Below are 24,380 nucleotides of genomic sequence, written 5' to 3'. Positions count from 1 at the left end.
CTGGCGGGAACCTCGGAAATTTTGTGGTTAAGTCCATAGAGGAGCAATCCAGGGCCAAGAAAGGGGAGGGGACTTTATCGTGTGAACTCAGGCAGCTCCCCTCGGGCCCGTCGGCCTCAAGCGCCCCTGTCCTCGTCCCTCTACCCAGGCTGAGCCTCCCCAATTCCAAGAGGGGGCAGGGACGGAGGCAGGACGTCCTCCTTGAGGACCGCCCTCACTGGAGCCGGGGCTGCCTCGGCGATGGCCCTGCGCTGTTCGTCCTGGCCGGAGTCGCCACCACGCGGCCGCACGCAGGCCGGCCCCGGGCCTCTCCGCAGCCTCTGCCCCGCTCTCGGCGGCAGCGTCGGACGCTGCAGGCGACCGCGCGGGAGCTGCGGCAAACGGCGCCAAGCGGCGCCAAGCAGCAAGCTGGGCCCCGCCCCGTAGACCAGAGCCAGCTCCTCATTGGCCATGCAGGGAAGCTCCGCCCCGCCCGCGCGCGCGCGCGCGGCCAGCACCCAGGACTCCCATTGGCTATACCGGGAAGCTCCGCCCCCACCCCTGCCCCAGCTTTCTGGGCGCCGGGCTGGCGTGAGCCTGCGCGCGGGAACACGTCGTGCCCTGGGCTAGTCTGCTGGAGATCAGGAACCAGATCACGTGCACGCACTCATTGAGTCCAACACATTTATTGAGCACCGATGGGGGCAAGGGACCACTGCCGTCATAGTGCTTAAGGGCCTTCAACACCAGGACTCCACTTTTATTTTACAAATGAAGAAGCTGACACCCAGGGCTGGGAGTGAGTCTAAGGCCAAATCAGGCTCCAGCCTCGCGGGCGCGGAGCACAGCTCTGTTCCTGCACCACGCAGCCTCCGCTGACTCATTTCAGTTGTTGAGTGCCAGGCAAACCCGCACGGCCTAGCTGGGAGCCTAGGCACATCGAATACTTTGGAAGAAGAAAAGACGGGAGCCAGTGCCTCGCGATTACTCGTGGTTTGCGCTTCTGTTAGAGTACCTGTATTTACACAGGGCATTTAGCATTAGAAATACAGGCCTAGGAACTCTTAGCGAGGCATCCCCAGGAAACACCTGAGACTAGCTCTGGCAGCTGAGGGTTAACCTCTGAACAGCTACACTTGCACCATATCCTGTCTGAGCACTTGCTGACAGCCCAGCCGTGACTTGTGGGGCCCCTGGCGAGGGCTGGGGGTGCCAGAGCAAACAAGCAGAATCCACAGCAGGGACAGGTGGCAGCTCTTCCTCCCAAGCCCAGGGCGACTTGGCTGAGCTGTCACTGACTTGTACACACTCTGGCCCCAAAGATGATGGCAGTGTTCCCATCTGCCCCCAACTCTGTTCATGACTTTGGGAGAGGAGTGAGGGTCAGAGGCGGCAACAGGATGTGGCACAGCCAGGGACCCAGGCACCTGGGAGAGGCCTGAACGCTGTCCACGTGGTGCCAGACAAATAAGACAAGAATCAGAATCACCCATCACTCCAGCTTCAAAATCACCCACACCAAGGGCTGGTCTCTAGGCAGCACCCAAAGTGGTGTGACTTAATAGGCACAAGGAGCTGGCTGCCCTCTAGACTTCTCCAGGAAGCCTGGAACTATTGTCTGAACTTACATGCTTTGAATCTCATTGCTTTGGTAAGAATTTGTTCCGTGAAATACGGAGGGCTCCTGGGACATGCAGCCCCAAGGGAAAGTGACCTCACTCTGCACCCTCCACCCACTCTAGAAAACAAAGGTCCTTCCTGAGGGATTCTGACTGGGGGAAAAAGGACTGAAGATCTGCATGGAAGAGAAAGGGGTTCCTGAACTTGAAAGGAAGGACAAAACCAGGCTCCCTATTTGTCCAGTTGCCTCCAGATCTATTAGGACCCTGAGAACCCTAAGGTGAGAGATGAAGCATTGGGGTCATCACCCCATTTGCTGGAGGTGGTGAAGAGTCACTCATATCTGCCCTAACTCTGCCACAGAGCCCCATGTTCTCAGAGGCAGCCCCTCCTTTGTACAAATCAGGCCCGGCAGCCCCAGAGTCCAGGTTAGCTGACCAGCCTCACCCAGACCAGGATCTTCCTCTCAGGAGGAGCTTCCTGGGCTTGCTCTGCATCCCCCCTCGAGGTGTTGTATGGGGTCATCCACGGAACACGCACTCCTGTGAACACTGAGTCCTTGGGGGAAGTGTCATCCACTCCAGGCTTCAGGTTCCCCATCTCAGCTGATAACCAGCATCAATCATGGATGTGAATACCTGCTGGGGGTAGGACTAGGAATACTGGGAACCAGTCTGGACCAAGGAACGCACACCTGGTTTCCAGGGCAGCAGCCGAGGCATCCCCATCCACACCAGGCTGGTCTGGACAGCCCCTCTGCCATTCCCACACACAAGGAGATGGCAGAGTAATTCCTGTCCCTCAGGAGCTCTTGGTCCCCTCTGCAATCACACACAACACTTAAAACAAAAGCACTAGAAAAGCTCCATAAGGAGAAAAAAAAAGTTGCAAAATAAAGTAGAAAACTCAAATTTCCAGTGCCTATTCCTCAGGCTGTGTGTCCACTCTGCTGTTTCGCGTGTTGACAGCAGGCACAAGAACTCTGTACAAAATCGAAACCCCAGGCCCTCAATGTCTCTCTCGCCCCCACTGGAAGGGCCACAGTCTCTGGTCTGCTCAATTGTCCGTGGTACCTGCCGAGACCCCCACCAAAACCCGGCATCCCCTGAGCCTTAGGGATCCTTTATAAGTCAGGAATGTAGAAAAGGCAGCAAAGAGGGACAAACTTAGGAAAGAGGAAATTGAGGCATCTGGTCACACATACACTCTGTCACTCTGCTGCTTCTCATTTCAAAGAAAAGAAAACTCTGTCCAAAGCCATCCCAGAAAGAGGAAGCAGCGTCAGGCACAAGGGGGAAAGGCCCCGCAGGTGGAGAAGAGGTCCTGCCCGGGGTGCCCCTGCAGGCCCCTGCCTGGTCAGCCCTCCTCGATGCGGCCGGGCCGGCGCAGGGGTGGGCTCCCCGGGCGCCCGGGGGGAGCAGCAAAGTGCGGGCCCGCCTGGCCTCGGGCGTGAGTCTGCATGTGGACCGCCAGGTGGTGGTTCCGGTTGAAGGCCCGGCCGCACTGGGGGCACTGGTAGGGCCGCTCGCCGGTGTGGATGCGCTGGTGACGGAAGAGGTCGGAGGGCCGGCGGAAGGCCTTGCCGCAGTAGGGACAGGCGGGCCAGCCCTGCCCATTGCCCGTGTGCAGGCGCTGGTGCAGCAGCAGGCTCTTGCGCTGTGGGAAGAAGCGCAGGCACTCGCTGCAGTGGTACACCTTGGTGGCAGCCGGCCTCCGCCCCACGAAGGAACGGCCTGAGAGGGAGCGGTGGCCCTCAGGCTCCTCGGGCAGCCAGCGGATGACAGGGCCGGGCACCACCACCTCCCCCGGCTCCAGCGTGGAGTGGGCTTCCCCCCACGCGGGGGGCGAGCTGCCCCGGGCCTCCCTGTGCTCCTCCTCCACGTGGGTCCGCTGGTGAATGGTCAGGTTAATCTTCAGGCGGAAGCTCTGCCCGCAGTCGGGGCACGGGAAGGTCCGCTCTCGCCTGCGAGGGAGGATGCGGGGCGGCTCTCCCAGGCCCCCTGGTGGCCGAGGGTCCCCTGCCCGCACCCGTGGCACGCCCCCGGCATGAAGCCTGCCGGGGCCCCCAGTCCCGCTCCTGGGTCCTTTGGGGAGTCTACACTGGGTCTGGCTGGGGGACTTCCCCAGAAAGAGCTGCTCAGGCATCATCTCGTCCTCAGATTGTGCTTCTGTCTTGATGACCACACCACCACCTGGGGAAAGCAATCTCCGTTGATTTCAAGTGGGCTGCCCCAGCCCCACCTGGGCCACTCAACCCAGCCCTGGCCTCCAGGGCAGCACCACCTGCTCCTGCCTTCACTGAATGTTTTTCCCCTCCTGGTGCTCACAGCACGGAGCAGGAGTCCAGCTCACTCAGCCCCACCAAGCAGGCACTGCCTCCTAACGTCAGCTGGTCTGTTTGTTGCCATGAGGCCCATTCCTGCAGGCCAAGCTAAGGACATCAGGAGAGAGGAGACAAAGCTACAAAACCAGGAACCAGGGGGTCAGAGGTCAGGGGCCAGACCTGTGGGAGACAGATGAGTGGGAAAATGAAGGGGAGACAAAGAGAGGCAGAGCCCCTGGAGCCAGAGATACACTGGCTTTGTAGGACCCTCAAGAGTTCTGACAACTGTAGTTCTGATCTATGAATGACCACGAGCCCTGTGGGCCCTGACCACCTCCAGACCAGGTAAGAGGCCTCACCTCAGGGCTGGAGGTGGTGGGTGGCTTAGCACACTCAGAGCTACTCATCCACGAACAAATCCACACGGAGCGTCCACCACCTGCCCAGCACCGTGCTCTCGAGCAACAGAGGAGCCACGAGGACCTGGGCTTCCCGGCTGGGCCTCAGTGTGAGACACGCTTGACTCTGAGGGAGCATGAGGCAAAGGAGCTGCTGGGACAGAGCAGTGGCAAGGAGGGGCTGAGGCAGCGACCGGTGGGCTCACAGCAGCTCCCAGGGGTCCCCAACACTGGGAAGGCAGGTCCTGGCCAGCAAGCCCAGCCTGGAACACTGTGCTTTCTTCTAAATCCTCCAGCTGCTGTTCACCCCTGGTTTGCTCTGGAGCCAGCCCCCAGCCACGCTCTCCTCGGACCTCCCCCAGCGGCCGGCAGCCTCAGCAGCTAGACCACACAGGCGGCTCACAGGCCAACAGCGAACCTTGCCCTCTGCATATTAAAACGAAAGCCGTCAGCCCTTTACGAGCAACTTCCAAGGTCTAGGACCAGAGTAATTTCTAATCTTGCTGAAGCCTGAACTTAAGCCACGAGCTGGGAGGCTGCGGAGGAGGAGAGCCCTACCGGGTGAACCTCCAGGGCAGCACCCAACGGCAAGACCTGGGGGTTCCCGCTCACTGCAGCTCGCCCAGGAACCCCACAAATAATTCAGGACAGGAAGTGATTTCTATGTTAGAAATGACCACTGTTTCTAAGTCAGTCCTTCAGCTACAGGATCATTAAGAGTCTATACGAATCATCTAAACTTTGGGGTACACTGGTGCGTGTACTGGGCCTCCGTGGTATCCCTGCACTTGGGGATTCGTGGGGGTCTCAGGCCTGTTCTCTGTGAAGGCCAGGGCTCCCGACCTCTTCGTCTGAAGCCCATGTGCAGCTGGGTCTCCTGCCACGCCACAACCCCGGGGGGACCCAGATCTCACCTTTGCCTCCCACCAAAGCAGGAACCAGGATGGAACCAGGGAGATCTGGACCCCTTTCTACTGGGACAGAAAACCTGCCCCAAGGCCAGAATGGGCAAGAATCACTTTCTTTCTCCTGCTCATCAGGGGATAAGCCCACTTTACAGAAAATGCACAGACTCTAAGAGGGGGAACTAAATTTAAATCGCAGGCCACCACACACAAACCGTAAGATGTGAGGCTGTGAGCATGGTACTTCACAGGGTTGCCGTGAGGCCTTTGTGCCACCAGACCACAAACCTGGCAGTGTGCCACTTGTTCTCAAGCAGCACCTTTCCAGCCAGGACAGACCGCCATAGGGGGATGACCAGGACCATAGATGATCTGGGTCCCCAGAGCCCCAAAGGAAATACAGCTTGAGGGGTGAGGGAGGGACCCCTCAGGAGGAAACCCCTCACCAGGTCCCTCACGCCAACCCCCACCCCACTCCCAAAGGGCCCCTGAGCTCCTCTGAGGTTCTGCTGTGACCACGGGGCCTCCTCCCTTCACTCACCTGGCCCCATGCCGGGTAGGATGTCCCTGGGAGGGGAGGCTGACGACTCCCCATCGGAAGATTCTTCCTCCTGTTTAACCGAGGACAAAATGCTGGTGCAGGCTGGGGGCCCTGTGAGAGAGAATCCCATGAGGGCCTTTCCCAACACCAGGCTCCTCCAGGGTGACACAGCCATCCCCTAGCCGGCCCTCGATTCGCTCGACCGCCTGCCAGGAACAGGAAGAGGGGGCCCCAGGGTTGGGTCCAGAGGACTGCAGGTGCTCACTCTGCAGCCTCCGCTTCAGAGGGTGGAGGAAGCTGTGAAGTCCACGCCCCCAATTCCCATGCAGGCCAGTGCTAACAACTCATCCCTCATCTGAATGTCACCCTGATGGGCCTCAAACGGACAGAGGGTTTGGGGAGGCGCCCTCTCCTCAAACACTGACTGGGAAGGAGGGACACAGGGAAGGGAGGGAGTGTCACCTCCAACCTCAGGGAGCCCATGTTCAGTGAGGGAGATGCACAGAAACAACTGGAGAGAAAGCAACCCCGAGACTGAAAGGTCAGGCCAGCAGGCGGGGTGGTGGGGATGTGGGGGCGGGAGGGGGGCGGCGGTGAGCCAGCAAAGCACAGTCTGGAGACAGAAAACAAGGCTCTGGACTGTCTGCCAAATGCCCTGTGAATGACAGTCTGATTCTGTGAAAGGATGGACAGGAATCTCCTTCAAACAGAAGCAGACAGAGAGCGCTGGAGGGGCTGCCTGAAACCTCAGAGCCCCTCACAGGCCTTCAGACAGAGGACAGTACTGAGGAACACACATGGGGCACCACACTAGGGACAGGACACACATCGCCCCATTAACGTAACCATCGTAAGAAGCCTGAGGAGGCCCCACACTCGCCCTCGAGGGCCCCTCCCTCGCTCCAGCCAGACTGCAGTGCTCGGCCCCCACCACACCTGCAGGAGCCACAGCTCTGCTCAGACCATCTTCTCCTGCTGAAAATGCCCTCTGATCCCAGCAAAATCTACCCTTCCTCTACGGCCTGTTGCAGGGGCCCCTTTTCCAGGAAGCCTGTCGGGCTCAGCCCAGCCCCGTCCCCAGCCATCTCTCCCACCCTCGAGCTTCAGCACTTGTTCTCAGCACCGCTTGTCTGGTACTGCTGCTGGGGCACCAGTCACACTGCTGCCCGGCTGCCCGCACTCACCGGTACTTGTTTCAGGTGGAATTACTCTGGTTTCTGAGTGTTGCTGGTGGTCGGGAACCTGCACTTCTGTTGGCTCCTCCTGGGCAGGGCTGACTGGGCTGGGGTTGTGCTCTGGATGTGGCGGGAGGCCTGGAAAGCGCAAATCAGTGACACTGAGGACAGGAGCCTCTGGGCAAGGGCTAAATGCAGTCACTGGGACCTGGGCATCCGGTCAAGCACAGGGTATGATAATGGAGTGGACGTCACTGATCACCTAGTGACTAGACCCCAGGCTAAAGCCGCCATGTCTGAGAGAAGGAAACAGTACAGCACAGTAACTGACCTGACAGCACCAGACAGGCCATGACATGCAGGCCCAAGGACCTGGCTTTTGAGGAACTCCTGGCTCAGAACACTAAAACATGGCTCCCAACCCCAAGTCCTCCACCAGGCTGGTGTATGAGGATCCCCTGGGGAGCAGCCCCAAGATTCTCATCAGTAGTTCTGGTGGGCCTGGGAAGTATGCAGTTTTGAAAAGCTTCCTAGGGCAAAAGAGATGAACAAATACTCACAGAATTAAAAATTATAATGGCCCATAAACAAATAAAAAGATATTCAACCACACTCATAATAAGAGAGGTGCCATTAAAATTACACCGTTATCAAAGCCAGACAGATACTACCAGAAAACTAGTCCAATATTCCTTAATAAACATTGATGCAAAAATCCTCAACAAAATACTAGCAAACCGAATTCAGCAGCATATTAAAAGGATTAAACACCATGACCAAGTGGAGTTATTCCTGGAATGCAAGGATGGTTCACTATATGAAACTAGACTAATGGAATACACTGCATTAAAAGAATGAAGGGAAAAAACCATGTGATCATCTCAACTGATGCAGAAAAACCATTTGACAAAATTCAGCACTCTTTCAGGAGAAAACCACTCAACAAACTAAGACTAGAAGGAAACTACCTCAACATAATAAAAGCCATATATGAAATACCCACAGTGAACATCATACTCAATGGTGAAAGACTGAAAGTTTTTTCTCTAAGATTAGGGATGAGGCAGGGATGTCTGCTTTTACTACTTCTATTCAAAAAAGTACTGGAATTTCTAGTCAGAGCAGGTAGGCAAGAAAAAAAAATAAAAGGCCTCCAAATTGGAAAGAAGTAAAAATTACTTCTATTTGCAGATGTTATGACCACATATGTAGAAAATGCTAAATATCCTGCAAAAAACTGTTAGAACTAATAAATGAATTCAGCAAATTAGCAGGATAAAAGTCAACATACAAAAACCAGTTGCACGTCTGCTTTTTTTTTTTTTGTAAGATTGGCCCAGTTGCCAATCTTTCTTTTGTTCTTCTTCTCCCCAAAGCCCCCCAGTACACAGTTGTATATATTCTAGTTGTAGGTCCTTCTAGTTCTGCTATGTGGGACGCCACCTGAACATGGCTTGATGAGTGGTGCTACGTCTGTGCCCAGGATCCGAACCGGCGAAACCCTGGGCCACTGATGTGGAGCACGTGAACTTAACCACTCAGCCACAGGGCCAGCCCTGACTAAAATAAGCTGTGTCTCTATATAATAATGATGAACAATTTGAAAAGGAAATTATAAAAACAATTCCATTTACAATAGTATCAAAAAGAACAAAATAGGAATAACTTAACCAAGGAGGTGAAAGACTTTTACAACGAAAACTATAAAACATTGCTGAAAGAAATTAAAGAAGACATAAATAAATGCAAACTATCCCATGTTCATGAATTGGAAGACTTAATATTGTTAAGATGTCCATATTGCCCAAAGTGATCTTCAGAGTCAGTGCAATCCCTATCAAAACCCCAATGACATTTTTCGCAGAAATAGAAAAGCCCCATCTTAAAATTCATATGGAATTTCAAGAGACTCCAAATAGCCAAAACCATCTTGAAAAAGAACAAAGTTGGAGGAATTCCTGATTTCAAAACTTACTACAAAACAACAGTAATCAAAACGGTGTGGTACTGGCATAAATAGAATAGAGAACCAAGAAATAAACCCTCACATATATGGTCAAATGGTACTTGAGACAGGTGCCAAGACTACTCAGTGGGAAAAGGACAGTCTTTTCAACAAATGTTGCCAGGAAAACTAGATATCCACGTGCAAAAGAATGAAGATGGACCCTTATCTAACTCCATATATAAAAATTGACTCAAAATGGATCAAAGACCTAAATGTAAGATCTAAAATATAAAACCCATAGAAGAAAACATAGGACAAAAGCTTCACATTGGATTTGGCAATGACTTCTTGGATACGACACCAAAGCCTCAGGCAACAAAAGAAAAAATAGACGAATTGGACTTCATAAAAATTTGTAAACTTATGCATCAAACAACACTATCAAGAGAGTTAAAAGGCACCCGACAGAATGGGAGAAAATATTTGCAAATCACATATCTCATAAGGGATTAATATCCAGAATATAGAGAGAACTCCTAAAACTCAACAACAAAAAAACAAACAACCTGATTCAAAAATGGGCAAAGGATTTGAACAGACATTTCTCCAAAGAAGATATACAAATGGCCAACAAGCACATGGAAAGATGCTCAACATCACTGATCATCAGGGAACTGCAAATCGAAACCACCATGAGATACCATCCCACCCCTATTAGGATGACTATTATTTAAAAAAAAAAAAACAGGAACTAACAAGTGTTGACAGAGATGTGGAAAAACTGGAACTCTTGTACACTGATGGTGGGAATGTAAAATTGTATAGTCACTGTGGAAAACAGTATGGTGGTTCCTCAAAAAATTAAAAAGAGAATTACCATATGATCCAGCAATTTCACTTATGGGTATATACCCCCAAAAAGTGAAGGCAGAGTGTTGAAGAGATTTTTGTATATTTATGATCATAGCAGCATTATTCACAGCAGCTAAAATATGGAAGCAACCCAAGTGTCCATCAACAAATGAATGGATAAGCAATATGTGGTGTATATATATATAGACACACACACACAACTGAATATTTTTCAGCCTTAAAAACGAAGGACATTTTGACATATGCTACAACATGGATGAAACCTGAGGACCTTATGCTAAATGAAATAAGCCAGTCACAAAAAGACGAACACTGTATGATCCCACTTATATGAGGCACTTAGAGTAGTCAAAATCAGAGACAGAAGGTAGGATGGTGGCTGCCAGGGGCCAGGGAACAGGGCAGAATGGGGCAATTATTGTTTAATGGGCATACAGTTTGAGTTTTACAAGATGAAAAGAGCCATGGAGACGGATGGTGGTGGTTGCACAACATTATGAATGTATTTAATACCACTGAAATGTACACTTAAAAATGGTTAAGATGGTAAATTTTACATTATGTGTATTTAACCACAATAATAAAAAAAAAAAGAAACGAAGTGCTGATACACAGTACGACATGGATGAACCTTGAAAACATTACATGAAGTGAAAGAAGCCAGGCACAAAAGACTACATATTATATGGTTCCATTTATATGAAACGTCTAGAATAGGCAAATCTATAATCAGAAACTATATTTGGGGGATGGCCCAGTGGTGCAGCGGTTAAGTGCACATGTTCTGCTTCGGCAGCCCAGGGTTCGCCAGTTTGGATCCCGGGTGCAGACATGGCACCGCTTGGCATGCCATGCTGTGGTAGGCGTCCCACATATAAAGCAGAGGAAGATGGGCATGGATGTTAGCTCAGGGCCAGTCTTCCTCAGCAAAAAGAGGCGGATCGGCGGCAGATGTTAGCTCAGGGTAATCTCCCCCCTCACCCCCCCCCAAAACGTATATTCGTTGTTGCTTAGGGTGGGGCAGCTGAGTAGGGGTTGGGGGTGAGCTGAAGGGTACAGGGCTTATTTCTGAGGTGGTGAAAATATTATAAAATTGGCTATGACGTTGGTTGCACAGACCTATGAATATGCTAGAAACAACTGAATTGTGTACCTTAAATGGGTGAACTGTATGGTGTGTGAATTATATCTAATAAAGCTGTTATTTAAAAAAAATTACACTGAAATACTTCTTCTTACCTATCAGGCAGACAAAAATGCTGCAAGTCTGACCACGTTCTCTAAGGCAAGGCTGATGGGGATGCAAATGATACAACCCCTACGGAGGGGAATTTGGTGATAAATTCTTGAAAAATTATACACTCATCTACCTTTGACCCAGCAGTCCAGCTTCTATGACCCTATCCCAATGATACACGGGCAAAAATATGAACTGACTTATGCACCAAGTATTCCTTACAGCATTATTTATTTATACCAGTAAAATATTGGAAATAGCCCAAATGTCCATCTGTGGGGACTGCTTCCACAAGCGGTGGTGCATCACACCATGGAGCATTCCACACGCATGAAAGAAACGAGGGAGATCCCTACACACTGAGAGGAAGTGACCCCAGGACAAACTACATAAGACGGGGATGGGGGAAGACAGGGGTATCTACGTGTCCCTGACATTTTCAAAAGGAAACATCAGAAGTATAAACAAGAAGCTAATAAAAATGGTTATCTGTAGGGAGAGGGAGGGGACAAAGATGGAAATGAGGCTTCCCTGAATGTTCCCTGTTAAAGCATTTTGACTTTGCAAACATAACATGTCTTACATATTCAAAAAGTTCAGTTAAATCAAAAAATGAAAAGCGCCATCTCTAAAAATCTAAAAATAAACAAACTTCACTGTATATCAAGTTGCTGACATAACCACATAGAGAAAACAATTATTCCAAGTGACTTTAAAAAGCATTATTTTGTCTATAAGTCCTGAATGGAATGTACTCAGAGGACAAAAACGGCTGCAAAGAAATCTCAGATTTCAATCAATAGTATAAGTGTTAGTAGAAATATTGCCTTCATTATTTTGAAATTCATTATTTGAAGTGAATAATGAAATACTAGGATTTGGACATAAGATAATGCAAAAAAGTAATTATGCTGCTATAGTTAGGAATTTAAGATTTCCAAGTAAAAGTCGCATGCAAGTATAAAATCAAAGAACATTAAATTCGAATTAGAAATATCATTATAAACTCTTGATATTTTTTCTTTTCAAAAATACATATTTTCTGAAAAGGCGCAGAAGCAATGCCAAAAATTAGCAACTACTGGCACTTATCTGCAATTTCTAAATATCACTCCCCACTGAAAGGAATCAAAATTCCTTGGAGAAACTCTTCTTCCAGGTGTGGGCCAGGAAACCTACAAGATGAATCTAGAACATCTTACAGTGTTTGAACCTCACTGAAGTCACATCAAAATGACCTCTGGGCCAACTTGAAGGGGCTCCCACAAGCTAAAGATGGGACCATTTAAGCATGAAAATAACGACTGCAAAGGACTGCATGTATAAAACATTTAACAATCTATGAAGTCATAATAATAATCCCAAAGAAGAAAAGCCAAGCAGCGGCCGTCACTGGAGGCTTCGAAGGCAATAACTCTTCCTTCTGAAAACCAACGAGGGCAAAGAATTAAGCATCTAGGCTGCCCTTTCTGTACAGACTGTATATGAGGATAACAAAGAGTTGATTCGGGAAATTATTCTTTATAAAAGAATTTTAGCTATTAAGTGCAGAAGTAATGACAGAATTTCACCATTTTGCAACTCCTAATAAAATAACAAATGCAGGCAACAATCTTCAATGATTATTAAATCATCGTGTGAAAAGTGGATGGGAAACTTTCTAACAGAAGGATAAGCCTGACGATCATGAAAAGAAAGACAATGAGGTGAGCCCTGACACCAAAAAACTTCTAGAAGAAAACACAGCAAAAAAGCTCATTGACATTGGTCTTAGTGACGATTTTTTGGATTTGACACCAAAAGCAAAGGCAACAAAAGCGAAAATAAGTGGGACTACATCAAACTAAAAAGCTTCTGCACGGCAAAGGAAGCCATCAACAAAATTAAAAGGCAACCCACTGAATGGGAGAAAACCTTTGCAAATTATATATCTGATATGGGTTAATATCCAAAATACATACTCATACAAATTAACAGCAAATAAACAAACAATTCCATTGAAAAATGGGCAGAGGATCTGAATAGACATTTTTCCAAAGAAGATATACAGATGGCCAACAGGTACATGGAAAGATGCTCAACATCAGTAATCATCAGGGAAGTGCAAATCAAAACTACAATGAGATAGATGTCACCTCACACCTGTTAGCATGGCTATTATCAAAAAGACAAGAAATAAGAGTTGGCAAGGATGTGGAGAAAAGGGAACCCTGTGCATCGCTGGTGGGAATGTAAATTGGTACAGCCACTATGAAAAACAGTATGAGGTGCCCCCTAAAATTAAAAATAGAAATACCATGGGGCTGGCCCGGTGGCGCAGTGGTTAAGTGTGCCCGTTCCACTTCTCAGCGGCCCGGGGTTCGCCAGTTCGGATCCCGGGTGCGGACATGGCACCGCTTGGCAAAAGCCATGATGTGGTAGGTGTCCCACGTATAAAGTAGAGGAAGATGGGCATGGATGTTAGCTCAGGGCCAGTCTTTCTCAGCAAAAAGAGGAGGATTGGCAGATGTTAGCTCAGGGCTAATCTTCCTCGAAAAAAAAAAAAGAAATACCATACGATCCAACAATTTCACTTCTGGGTATTTAGCCTAAGAAAATGAAAACTAACTCAGAAAGATATATACACTCCCATGATGTTCTTTGCAGCATTACAGGCACACTTTGGAGATACTGCGAGTTCGGTTCCAGACCACTGCAATAAAGCGAGTATCACAATGAAGCGAGTCACACAAATGTCTTGATTTCCCAGTACATATCAAAGTTATGTTTACACTATACCATAGTCTATTAAGTGTGCAATAGCATTATGTCTAAAAAACAAAGGTATATACCTTAATTAAAAAATACTTTAGGGGGCTGGCCCCGTGGCCAAGTGGTTAAGTTCACGCACTCTGCTTTGGTGGCCCAGGGTTTCACTGGTTCAGATCCTGGGCACAGACATGGCACCGCTCATCAGACCACACTGAGGCGGTGTCCCACATGCCACAACTAGGACTCACAACTAAAATATACAACTATGAACTGGGGGGATTTGGGGAGAAAAAGCGGGAAAAAAAAAAAAGAAGATTGGCAACAGTTGTTAGCTCAGGTGCCAATCTTTAAAAAAAAAACCTCTATTGCTAAAAAATGCTAACCATCACCTGAGCCTTCAGCGAGTCATAATCTTTTTGCTGGTAGAGTCATAATCTTTTTGCCTCAATGTTGATGGCTGCTGACTGATCAGAGTGGTGGTTGTTGAAGGGTGGGATGACTCTGGCAATTTCTTAATAAGACAACAATGAAGTTTGTCACATCAATTGACTCTTCCTTTCACAAATGATTTCTCTGTGGCGTGCGATGCTGTTGGATGGCATTTCACCCATAGTAGAACTTCTTTCAAAATTGGAGTCAGTCCTCTCAAACCCTGCCACAGCTTTATCAACTAAGTTTATGTCACATTCTAAATCCTGTGTTGTCATTTCAACAACCTTCACAGCGTCTTCACCAGGAGAGGTTTCCATCTCAAGAAACCACTTTCTTTGCTCACCCATGAGAAGCAACTCCTCATCTGTTAAAGTTTTATCATGAGATTGGAGCAATTCAGTCACCTCTTCAGGCTCCACTTGTAATTCTAGTTCTCTTGCTGTTCCCACCACATCTGCAGTTACTTCCTCCACTGAAGTCTTGAACCCCTCAAAGGCATCCAGGAGGGTTGGAATCAACTTCTTCCTAACTCCTGTTAAGGTTGCTATTTGGACCTCTTCCCATGAACCATGAATGTTCTTAACGGCATCTGGAATGGTGAATCCTTTCCAGAAGGTTGTCAGTTTACTTTGCCCAGATCCATCAGAGGAATCACTGTCTATGGCAGCTATAGCCTTATGAAAAGTATTTCTTAAATAATAAGACTTGAAAGCCAAAATTACTCCTTGATCCATGGCCTGTAGAACGGATACTCTGTTAGCAGGCATGAAAACAACATTAATATTGTTGTACCTCTCCATCAGAGCTCTGGGTGACCAGATGCATTGTCAATGAGCAGTAATATTTTGAAAGGAATCATTTTTTCTAAGCAGCAGGTCTCAACAGTGGGCTTAAAATATTCAGTAAACCATGTTGTAAACAGATGTGCTGTCATCCAGGCTTTGTTGTTCTATTTATAGAGCATAGGTAGAGTCGATTTAGCATAATTCTTAATGGCTCTAGGATTTTTGGAATAGCAAATGAGCAAGGGCTTGAACTTAAAGTTACCAGCTGCAGTAGCCCATAACAAGAGAGTCAGCCAGTCCTTCAAAGCTTTGAAGCCAGGCATTGACTTCTCCTCTCTAACTATGAAAGTCCTAGATAGCATCTTCTTCCAATAGAAGGCTGTTTTGTCTACCTTGAAAATCTTAAGTGTAGCCACCTTCATTGTCTTATTTAGATCTTCTGGGTAACTTACTGCTTCACCCTGTACTTTTATGTCATGGAGACAGCTTCTTTCCTTAAACCTCATGAACCAACCTCTGCCATCTTCCAACTTTTCTTCTGCAGCTTCCTCACCTCTCTCAGCCTTCACAGAATTGAATCAAGTTAGGGCCTTGCTCTGGATTAGGCTTCGGATTATAGGAATGTTGTGGCTGGCTTGATCTTCTATCCAGACCACTGAAACTTTCTCCATATCAGCAATAAGGCTGTTCTACTTTCATATCATGCATGTGGTCATTGAAGTAGCACTTTTAATTTCCCTGAAGAACTTTTCCTTTGCATTCAAAACTTGTTTAACTGTTTGATGCAAGAGACTTAGCTTTCAGCCTATCTCAGCTTTTGACGTGCCTTCCTCACTAAGCTTATCATGTCTGGTTTTTTAATTCAAGTGAGAGACATGTGACTCTTCCTTTCAGTTCAACACTTAGAGGTCACTGTAGGGTTATTAATTGGCCTAATTTCAGTATTGTTGTGTCTCTGGGAATAGAGATGCCAAAGGAGAGGCAGAGAGACAGTGCAACAGCCGGTCAGCGGAGCAGTTAGAACACACACGACATTTATTGATTAAGTTCACCATCTTATACGGGCACAGTTTGTGGCACCCCAGCACAATGACAATAGTAACATCAAAGATCACTGATCACAGATCACCATAGCAATAATAATGAAAAAGTTTGAAATATTGTGAGAATTACCAAAATGTGACACAAGGACACAAAGTGAGCAAATGCTGTTGGAAAAATGGTGCCAACAGACTTGCTCAATGCAGGGTTGCCACAAACTTTTAATTTGCAAAAAAATGCAATATCTGCAAATAATACAAGGTATGCCTGCATTTACCATAACCAAGAAATGGAAACAACTTAAGCGTCCATTGATAGATGAATGGATAAAGACGATGTGGTGTGTACATACGACGGAATATTATTCAGCCATAAAAAATAAAATCTTGCCATTTATGACAACATGGATGGATCTTGAGGGATTATGCCAAGTGAAATAAGTCATACAGAGAAAGACAAATACCGTATGACCTCACCTATATGTGGAATCTAAAAAAAATAATAAAAACCAAGCTCAGAGATACAGAGGACAGACTGGTGATTGCCAGAGGCGGGAGCCGGCAAAATGGATGAAGGGGATCAAAAGGCACAAACTTCCACTTATAAAATAAACAAGTCGTGGGGATGTACCGTACAGCATGGTAACTATAGTTAATAACATGGTACCGCATATTTGAAAGTTGCTAGGAGACTAAATCTTAAGTTCTCATCACAAGAAAAAAATATTCTCTAACTAGGTGTGGTGATGGATGTTAACCAGACTTATCGTGGTAATCACTGCACAATATATACAAACATCAAATCATTATGTTGTACACCTGAAACTTATATAATGTTGTATGCCAATTATACCACAATAAGTTTTTAAAAAGGCAACCAGACCCTCCTGCCCCCTGACAGATGCAAGAGGGAGTACACAGCACCACCTCTAACGCGGTCTTTCCAGTAAGACTGACCGTGAACCTAAATGAGCCCGCAGACCGACTTGCCAGGTTATAGGAAACACAGGAAAGAGAAGAACATGGCAAAATGACACCAAATCCAGAACTCGGGAAATGATAGCATTTAAAAAGATGAAAGATAAATGAAATTAAAATGTCAGCAAATAAATGACATTAAAGAGGGAAGCTGGGGATGGCCCATCAACTGATGAATGATAAACAAAACGCAGTGTATCTATAGAATGGAAAATTACTCAGCCATGAAAAGGAATGAAGCATGAATACATACTACGACGTGGATGGACCTTGAAAACATGCTCAGTGAAACAAGGCAGATACAAAAGGTCACATATTGTATGATTCCATTTATATGAAACATCCAGAATAGGCAAATCTATAGAGACAGAGAGCAGATTAGTGGTTGCCTGGGGCTGGGGAGAAGGGGAGAGGGAACAAGGAGCTCCCCCTAATGGATACGAGTTTCTTTTTGGTGGGACGAGAAAGTTCTAAAATTAGATTGTGGTGATGGTCACACAACTCTGTAAATATAATAAAACACGGAATTGTATACTTTAAACCATGAATTGCGTGGTATGTGAATTAAATCTCAACAAAGCTGTTAAAAAGAGGGGGACTCTTACGAGTTTTTTATAGACTTTTTTTATAAACCAAATGCAATATGTGGACTTTGGTTTATTAGAATTAGGATCCAAACACCCTAGAAAAGATTTTTGAGACAGTTGAGGGAAACAACACGGACTAGGCATTAGATGATAAACTGTTGGGGTGATAATGGTCCTGTCGCTATGTTCAGAAAAAGGAAAGAAAGATGCATGGAGCAAATGCAGCAAAATCATGACCACCATTGAATCTGGTTGATGATCATTTGGAAGGTCACCGTACTATTCTCTCGATTTTCATTTATTTTTTAAAAATTTTATTCAAAAAAAAGCCCCCCAAAGGATTCTGATACGCAGTCAACTTTGGAACCCCCGTCCTATACCACACAAGCTGTGGGGACGAAGCTGGCTGGGCCTCCTCCGAGAGGGCCCACTTCCACAAAGGGAAGCCGTACATTACAGGCCCCACAGCTGCAGCTGGAGTCGGGAGCAGAGGTGGAGGGCCACCAGGAGGTGGCGGCAAAAATGCTGCTGCTGCTAGCATTACAGTTAGTCATAGGTCCCCACTTACTATAGAATGCTAGCTTCCTGTCTGCCATCTTCCCAAGTCCTCACAGCAGCCGAGTGAGGCAAGCACGGCTGTCCCCTCGCCCAGACGTACAAACTGGATGGCTCTAGGGCAAAAGCCCTGCCCTGCCCCTCCCTGGGCGGGCCTCAGGCAGCGCGTGCCCACCATGGGTGAAGGGGCTGTCCTCCCTTCCTGGCCTCACAGCTCGTCTGGGAAGCCCAGAGAGCGGGCTGTGGTTCAGCTTGCCCTGGCGGCTCCCCACCGTGCCGCACTCACCAGCGCCTGGCCTCTTCGGGTGTGCTGCCTCTCTCTCCTTCCCCTCCTCCGGGCCCCATGGGCCGTCAGGACAAGGCTCCTCACCCCTCTCCATGCGGGTGAGGATGTCCGGTTTGGAGATGGCATAATCTGCATACGGAATGAAGAGAGCTGGGTCAGGACTGGACACCTGCCACCTAGTTGCCACAGAGATGCAGAGACACCAGAGGAACAGAAGCTAACGCAAAGACACAGACTGTGGGAGGCCAATCTGTGGACAGAGGCCCAGGTCCTCACTTACGCAGCCTTACCCAGGGAGACCAGCATCTCATAGTTGCCCCTCATCACGTGCTTGTAGAGCTCCTTCTGCCACTTGTCCAGCCTGCCCCACTCCGACTCGGAAAAATACACAGCCACGTCATCAAAGGTCACGGGAACCTGGAACCACAGTGTCACGCACACTCACCCACACACAGGCACGGCCCCTCGGGCTGTCCCACCCAGGGTGCCCCACGGTTACCTTGGGGGCCTCCCCCTTGCTGCCCGGGGGCAGCCGCAGGATCCAGAAATTTCTGTTTCTCAGCAGGTTTTCCATGTTCTCCAGCCGCCTCTGCAGCAGCCCGTACTCCTGCAGCAGGGTCCCCAGCACGGCCCACTTGCCCTCCAGCTGGTTCCCGAACTCCAAGGCCGTCTTCTCACAGTCGGCCAGCTTCTTCTCGGCTGTCCCTGTTCGTCCCTCCAGAGTCAGCAAACGGGCCAGGCAGGAATCCACCTTCTTTTCCAAGGCCTGGATGGCGGCCACCACAGTCCACAGCGTGATCTCCGTGGAGTAGAGGTATGAATTCTTCTCAGCAGCCGGCTGGGGCGACGGAGAAGGTGTCGAAGGCCTTTCGTCTCCTGTTTGCTTGTCTCTCTCTGGAGCCTGTCCACAAGAGAAAGGAGAGATGTTATCAGAATTATACAATCAAAATGTCCACCTTAAAAAGAAACCTCAGAATGTCACCTGCCCGGGTAAAGCCTCATCTGGGATCCTGAAGGCAGGTCAGGCAGCCGTGGGGGGCATGGGGAGGCAGGGACATCAGTTAGGAGTCCAGCCTCAGGACAGGAGACACTGCCTGGACCAAGGTGTTAGCATGTGCGAAATAGGAGGAAAAACATAGCCAAAGAGAGAAAGTGTCTGCAGTCTCCAGTGACTTCCCTGCTTCGTTCTCAGTCTCCTCCTCTGAAAAAGAAGGGACAGGTTTGAAACCCAGAGAACGTGAGCCCTGCAGTCACACAGCCTGGGTGCAACCAGCACCTCTGCCACTCACAAGCTGGCTGGCTCTGGGCAAAGTTTTAGAAACATCTTTCAACTTCACTTCCACATCTAGAAAATGGAACTGATAAGAGTACCTACATGATAGGACTGTGAGAATTATTGACACAATCTTTGCAAAAAGCATTTAACAGAATGTCTAACACGTGGTAAATATGCAACAAATGTGAGCTAAGCTGATAACGAGGAGGATGTGATGATGATGAAGATGCTTCTGGCTCAGGGATGCAGGGTGAAATAGTTCATGGGAACTTTTTTCTCCCCCTTTTTCTTTACATTGTCCTTCAGTGCCTTGGAAAAGAGCTTCTGGAGCACCCCAGCTCCTTGGTGACCGATGCACAAGCCGTCCCTGAGCGTGTGCAAAGGCCTCAGTCTCAGTGCATCTTCCTAAAAGCCTTGCTGGAAATGTGAACTGACATCTCACCCCTCCACTTCACTCATCATCCATGGCCAAATCACCACCAAGTCCTATCCATATGACTTCTCAAAGTATCTCAAATCTGTCCTCTTTTCTCCTTCTCCACCGCGATCACCTAGGCCAAGCCCCAATCACCTTTCACCTGAGCCACTGCAACTCCACCCCGCCACTGCAACTCCACCCCGCTGACTTCCCCACTTCACCCTTCTCCCCCACCATACACTTTCCAGAGGGCAGTCAGTACTCTTTTAAAAGCACAAACTATATCACTTTAGTCCCCTGCTTAAAACTCTCCCATAGCTTCCCAGTGTACCTGGAATAAAATCTGAACTTCTTTTCATACCTCAGCCTGCCTCCCAGACCTTATATCCTCCCGGGTATTTACTACACTCCAGCCACCCTGGCCTGCCCAGATGTCTAGGATACACCCAGCTCTCCTCCACCTGCGGTCAGCTCTTCCCACACCACTCCTGGCACCCTCTCACACGAGGCTCCAGCTTAAACATCGCCTCCTAGAGACCTTCACTGACAGACACATCTAAAACAGGCCCCTGTTAGTCCCTTCCCTCATAGCACTAATAATCTGTCATCATTCTATGTGTTGGCCTGTGTTATGGTTTGTTTCCCCTATGGGAACATAAGCTCCCATGTAGTCCCAGCTTCTAAGAGTGCCTCACTCATAGCAAATGCTCAGTAAACACCTGTTGAATGAATGAGTGACTAAACAATTAAACAATACATTCATTCAATAACCATTACTGAACACCTGTGATAGTAAAGGTACAACAGGGATGCAGAAAAAATTATGTGGTTCTTCCTTCCCCAGAAGAAAAATTCTGTACAGAAATAGTCACCACTATTAATTGTCACTATACATAGTAACAGTGTGATACCATAGGCTAACAAAAGTTGAGGGCAAATCTGTCCTGTTTGGGGAGTTTCTTGGGGGGCTGGCCGGGTGGCATAGTGGTTAAGTTTGTGTGCTCGCTTTGGCAGCGGGGGTTCCCTGGTTTAGATCTGGGTGTGGACCTAGACACCACACCGCTCATCGAGCCATGCTGTGGTGGCATCCCACGTGCAAGGTAGAGGAGGACTGGCCCAGATATTAGCTCAGGGCCAGTGGTCCTCACACACACAAAAAAACCCCAAATGACCCTTGTGATTATATTGGGGAGTTTCTTGGAATCTGAGGAAGTGCAAGAACGAGGGCAGAGGGAAGGGAGTGGGTGGATAGGAGTGGTCAGGGAGAATGCTGAGGGAAGCTCCTGGGCTGGGTGGGAGCTGATGATGTCACCTGTACAGTTATAGACAGGCCTTGGGGGGCTTCCCCCAAGGAACAGGGCCATAAGCCTGAAGGGCTCCCACCCCCTTTCCCTCCCTTGCACTCAGGGGACCCCCCAAAAAAGCACATACCAAATTCACTAATTAAAGAGGAGAAGAAATTCCTCCTTAAAAAGCATCCATAAAAATCAAAGTTTCAAAAACCTGAGATGTATTAATAATAGCAGATATATTTATTGAGCTCTTTACAGGTGTTTTCCTAGTAGGTCAAAAGTGGCCAAAGGATTATTTTCTCCCAAGTGGACATATTGCATTAGCCAACATTCTAAAATCTGCTAAACAAAAAACACAAAAACAAAAAACCCTACAGTCCCTCTGGCAAACAGCATTCAACACCTTTCTCTTAGGTCAGAGCAGAATGCTGGGTCCCTTAAAGGGGGTGTGATTCCAAAGCCCCGGCTGGGCGTCAGGCTCTGGCCTCGACTAGGGAGTGACCTTGGGCCGGTCCCTTCTCGGAGCCCCAGGCGCCAGCTGTCAGAACCGCATGGAGCCGGCGCCCCGCCCTCCCCGCCGCCGCCGGGGGCCTCACAGGAGACAATGGACGCGGCCGGGGGAGGGGGACAGCCACGCTGAGCAAATGCAAAGGCCTGTCATCCTGAGCGTCCCTGGGAGCCTGGCCTGCCCCCGCCGTCGGGCCGCCCGCCCGCCGCGCCGCCGGCCTGGCCTTTGGGCCGCCCGGGCAGTGGGCCTGAACGCCGCCCGCGCGGGCGCCAGACGAGGGCGGCCGGCTGAGCGCGGGCCCGACGCGGCGGGCGCAGGCGGCAGGCGCGGAGGCCGCGCCGCGGGGCCGCTCCGGGCGGCCGGCCGGCCGGCCGAGAGCTTGGCGGGCCCACGCGGCGGCGGCGGCCCGGCCCGTCTGGGCGTCCGGGCGTCCGCGCCGGGGCGCTTACCGGGGCGCGCGCCGCTTCGGCCATGGCTGCCCGCGTCCCTCCCGCTGCTCTCCTCGGGCCGGCCTGTCGGGCCTGGCGCGGCGCGGCGCGGCGGCAGAGGCGGAGCGGAGCCGCCCAGCCTCGGAGCTCCTGCCGGGCGGCCGCGAGCTGCGTCCGAGCCACGTGCCCCGCCGGCCCTTTAAACAAGAGCTGCGCTCGCGGCCGGGCCCGAGGGCGCGCACAGCGCCCCCTGCAGCCCGAAGGACCGCACGCCCGCGGCCCGCGGCCCGCCACGCCCGCCTGCCCGCCCTGGCGGCCGCGGGGTCCCCGGGGGAGGCCGGCCGCCCGCCCTCGCCTGGGCCGCGGGAGTCGACGCCGGGGGCGGACGCGCCGCCAGCCCCCCCAGCCGGGCTCCCGTAGGGCAGAGGCGACCCTCGGGCAGGCGCCGGGCGGGCGCGGGCCACAAGCGGGGGCAGCTTGGAGGCCCAGCCCAGGCCCCTACCCCTCTCCAGGATGCTGGGGCTGAGGGACCCCCGCGTCCCACACGGGGAAATGGGGCCAAGGAGCTAAGGAAGAAAACGCGCAGGAAATTTCGAAACGTCGGGAGTTTCCGCGTGTATCGGGGAAGAAGGGCAGTCAGGGCCGGGTAATCGCAAGTGTGTTTAGATTTACCGTTTTAACACCTCCGGTGGACCTAAAGTGACTGTGAGCTGGGTATACATTATGCCCGGGAAAAGCCAGGGGGTGGGAGAGGACAGATAAAGGTTTCGAAACTCTTTTCAGTTTTCCAGAATTAATAGAAAGACCTCGGGAAAAATTTCATTAAAAAAGAGCCCTCCCTCTCGCAACCGTCTGTGGGGTCCTGGGTCTCCTCCTTCCTGGGGCCTACCTCCCGAGCAGACACCCTGCTCAGGCACCCTTTGCAGAGCCCTCTGAAGCTCTCTTTGCCACACCCAGTCTTCAGCGGCCCGTCAGCCAACCGCAGATCCTCTGTAGCTTTGGCTCCAGGCTGGGTTTGCAGCAAGAGTAAACCCATCACTGATTCAGGCCCGGAGGCATCTTGAATAAACCGCTCAATCTGAGACCCATTTGCCTCAGCTGTAACCCAAGAGCCTGACTCTGGAAAACCAGAGTTAATCACTGAATATAAAGCAAAATATATTGTATGCAGTTTTATTTTCTAGCTTTTCTGCACTTCCCATTCATTTTATAGTTTGTCCAATAAGCCTGCAAACTCTTCCCACTAGAAATTACTCTGCAGTTTTGTTGCTTCCTGTGTGTGTTTTGTTTCAAGTATTTTCTCTTTTTTGGGGGTGGGGGTGAAGTGGGAGGGGAGGAAATTATTTGCCCATATGTTTGATCCAAGCAAAAGTATGGTCAATTAACATAGTAAACATAAAGACACTGATACTTTCTCCAAGTAAGGTGCACCCCTAGAATTTGTGGCTGGTTTAGGAAGTGTTACTTTAAGGTAAGAAGAAATCAAATCAATGTATGGCATTCTTCCTTGTGGACGTCCTTGTTGCAGTAACCCAACCTGACAGACAATTTGCAAACGTGTGCTGAAGACATTAAGAGCACCCCTAGGACCTCATCAGGGGTCAGTCAGGCCAATATATTCAGGATTATAAAGTACTGGTAAATGGCGATCTTATAAAATAAGAGTTAATGCCCAACGCAAGCAGAAAGCGTCTGGAAAATGGATTGCAGAGGAAGAAAACGTTAGTATTTAACAAGCTCTGTTCAGTGAACACTGCTCTAATTTTTGACAGCTGGTGTTAGTTTTTTAGAAAAAAGTTTCTGTGTCAGTGGTACTCAAACTTTAATGTCCACCTGTGCACCTGGAGTGCTCGTTAAAATACAGATTGCTGGACGCCAGTCTCCAGCTTCCAGGTCTGAGGCTGGAGGGGGTGGGGGTGACCAGAATTTGCATTTCTAACTAGTTGCCAGCTGATGCTGATTCTACTGGCCTGGCATCGCACTGTGAGAAGGAAGGCCCTGTTTATCGAGCTCCCACAGCTGCCTCCTGTTCCCATGCTCTGATT

General features: G+C 49.5%; 1 protein-coding gene across 1 annotated transcript; it reads right to left on the bottom strand.

Moving 5' to 3' along the window:
• Positions 1-647: 647 nt before the first annotated feature.
• On the bottom strand, positions 648-22,549 carry ZNF783 (zinc finger protein 783). Its single transcript, XM_070515411.1, has 7 exons — positions 22,357-22,549; positions 18,913-19,314; positions 18,704-18,830; positions 18,414-18,542; positions 6,951-7,079; positions 5,767-5,877; positions 648-3,791 (listed from the first exon to the last, which is right to left on the bottom strand). Exons 1-7 carry the CDS (start codon positions 22,378-22,380, stop codon positions 2,956-2,958), a joined length of 1,758 nt encoding a protein of 585 aa, XP_070371512.1. The 5' UTR covers positions 22,381-22,549; the 3' UTR covers positions 648-2,955.
• Between the last annotated feature and the right edge of the window lie 1,831 nt (positions 22,550-24,380).

The sequence above is a fragment of the Equus asinus genome, chromosome 1 (assembly GCF_041296235.1).
Source record: "Equus asinus isolate D_3611 breed Donkey chromosome 1, EquAss-T2T_v2, whole genome shotgun sequence".
Classification (NCBI taxonomy): Eukaryota; Metazoa; Chordata; class Mammalia; order Perissodactyla; family Equidae; genus Equus; species Equus asinus.
The sequence above is the reverse complement of the archived record's forward strand: the minus strand, read 5'-3'. Positions and strand labels throughout refer to the sequence as shown.

What these genes read in the sequence shown, in the direction of transcription:
- ZNF783 (XM_070515411.1), bottom strand. Translation starts at nt 22,380, where the DNA reads ATGGCCGAAGCGGCGCGCGCCCCG. An exon ending in CCGAAGCGGCGCGCGCCCCG is followed by an intron (nt 19,315 to 22,356) that starts GTAAGCGCCCCG and finishes TCTTGTGGACAG; the next exon opens with GCTCCAGAGAGAGACAAGCA. An exon ending in TGAGATGCTGGTCTCCCTGG is followed by an intron (nt 18,543 to 18,703) that starts GTAAGGCTGCGT and finishes TTCCGTATGCAG; the next exon opens with ATTATGCCATCTCCAAACCG.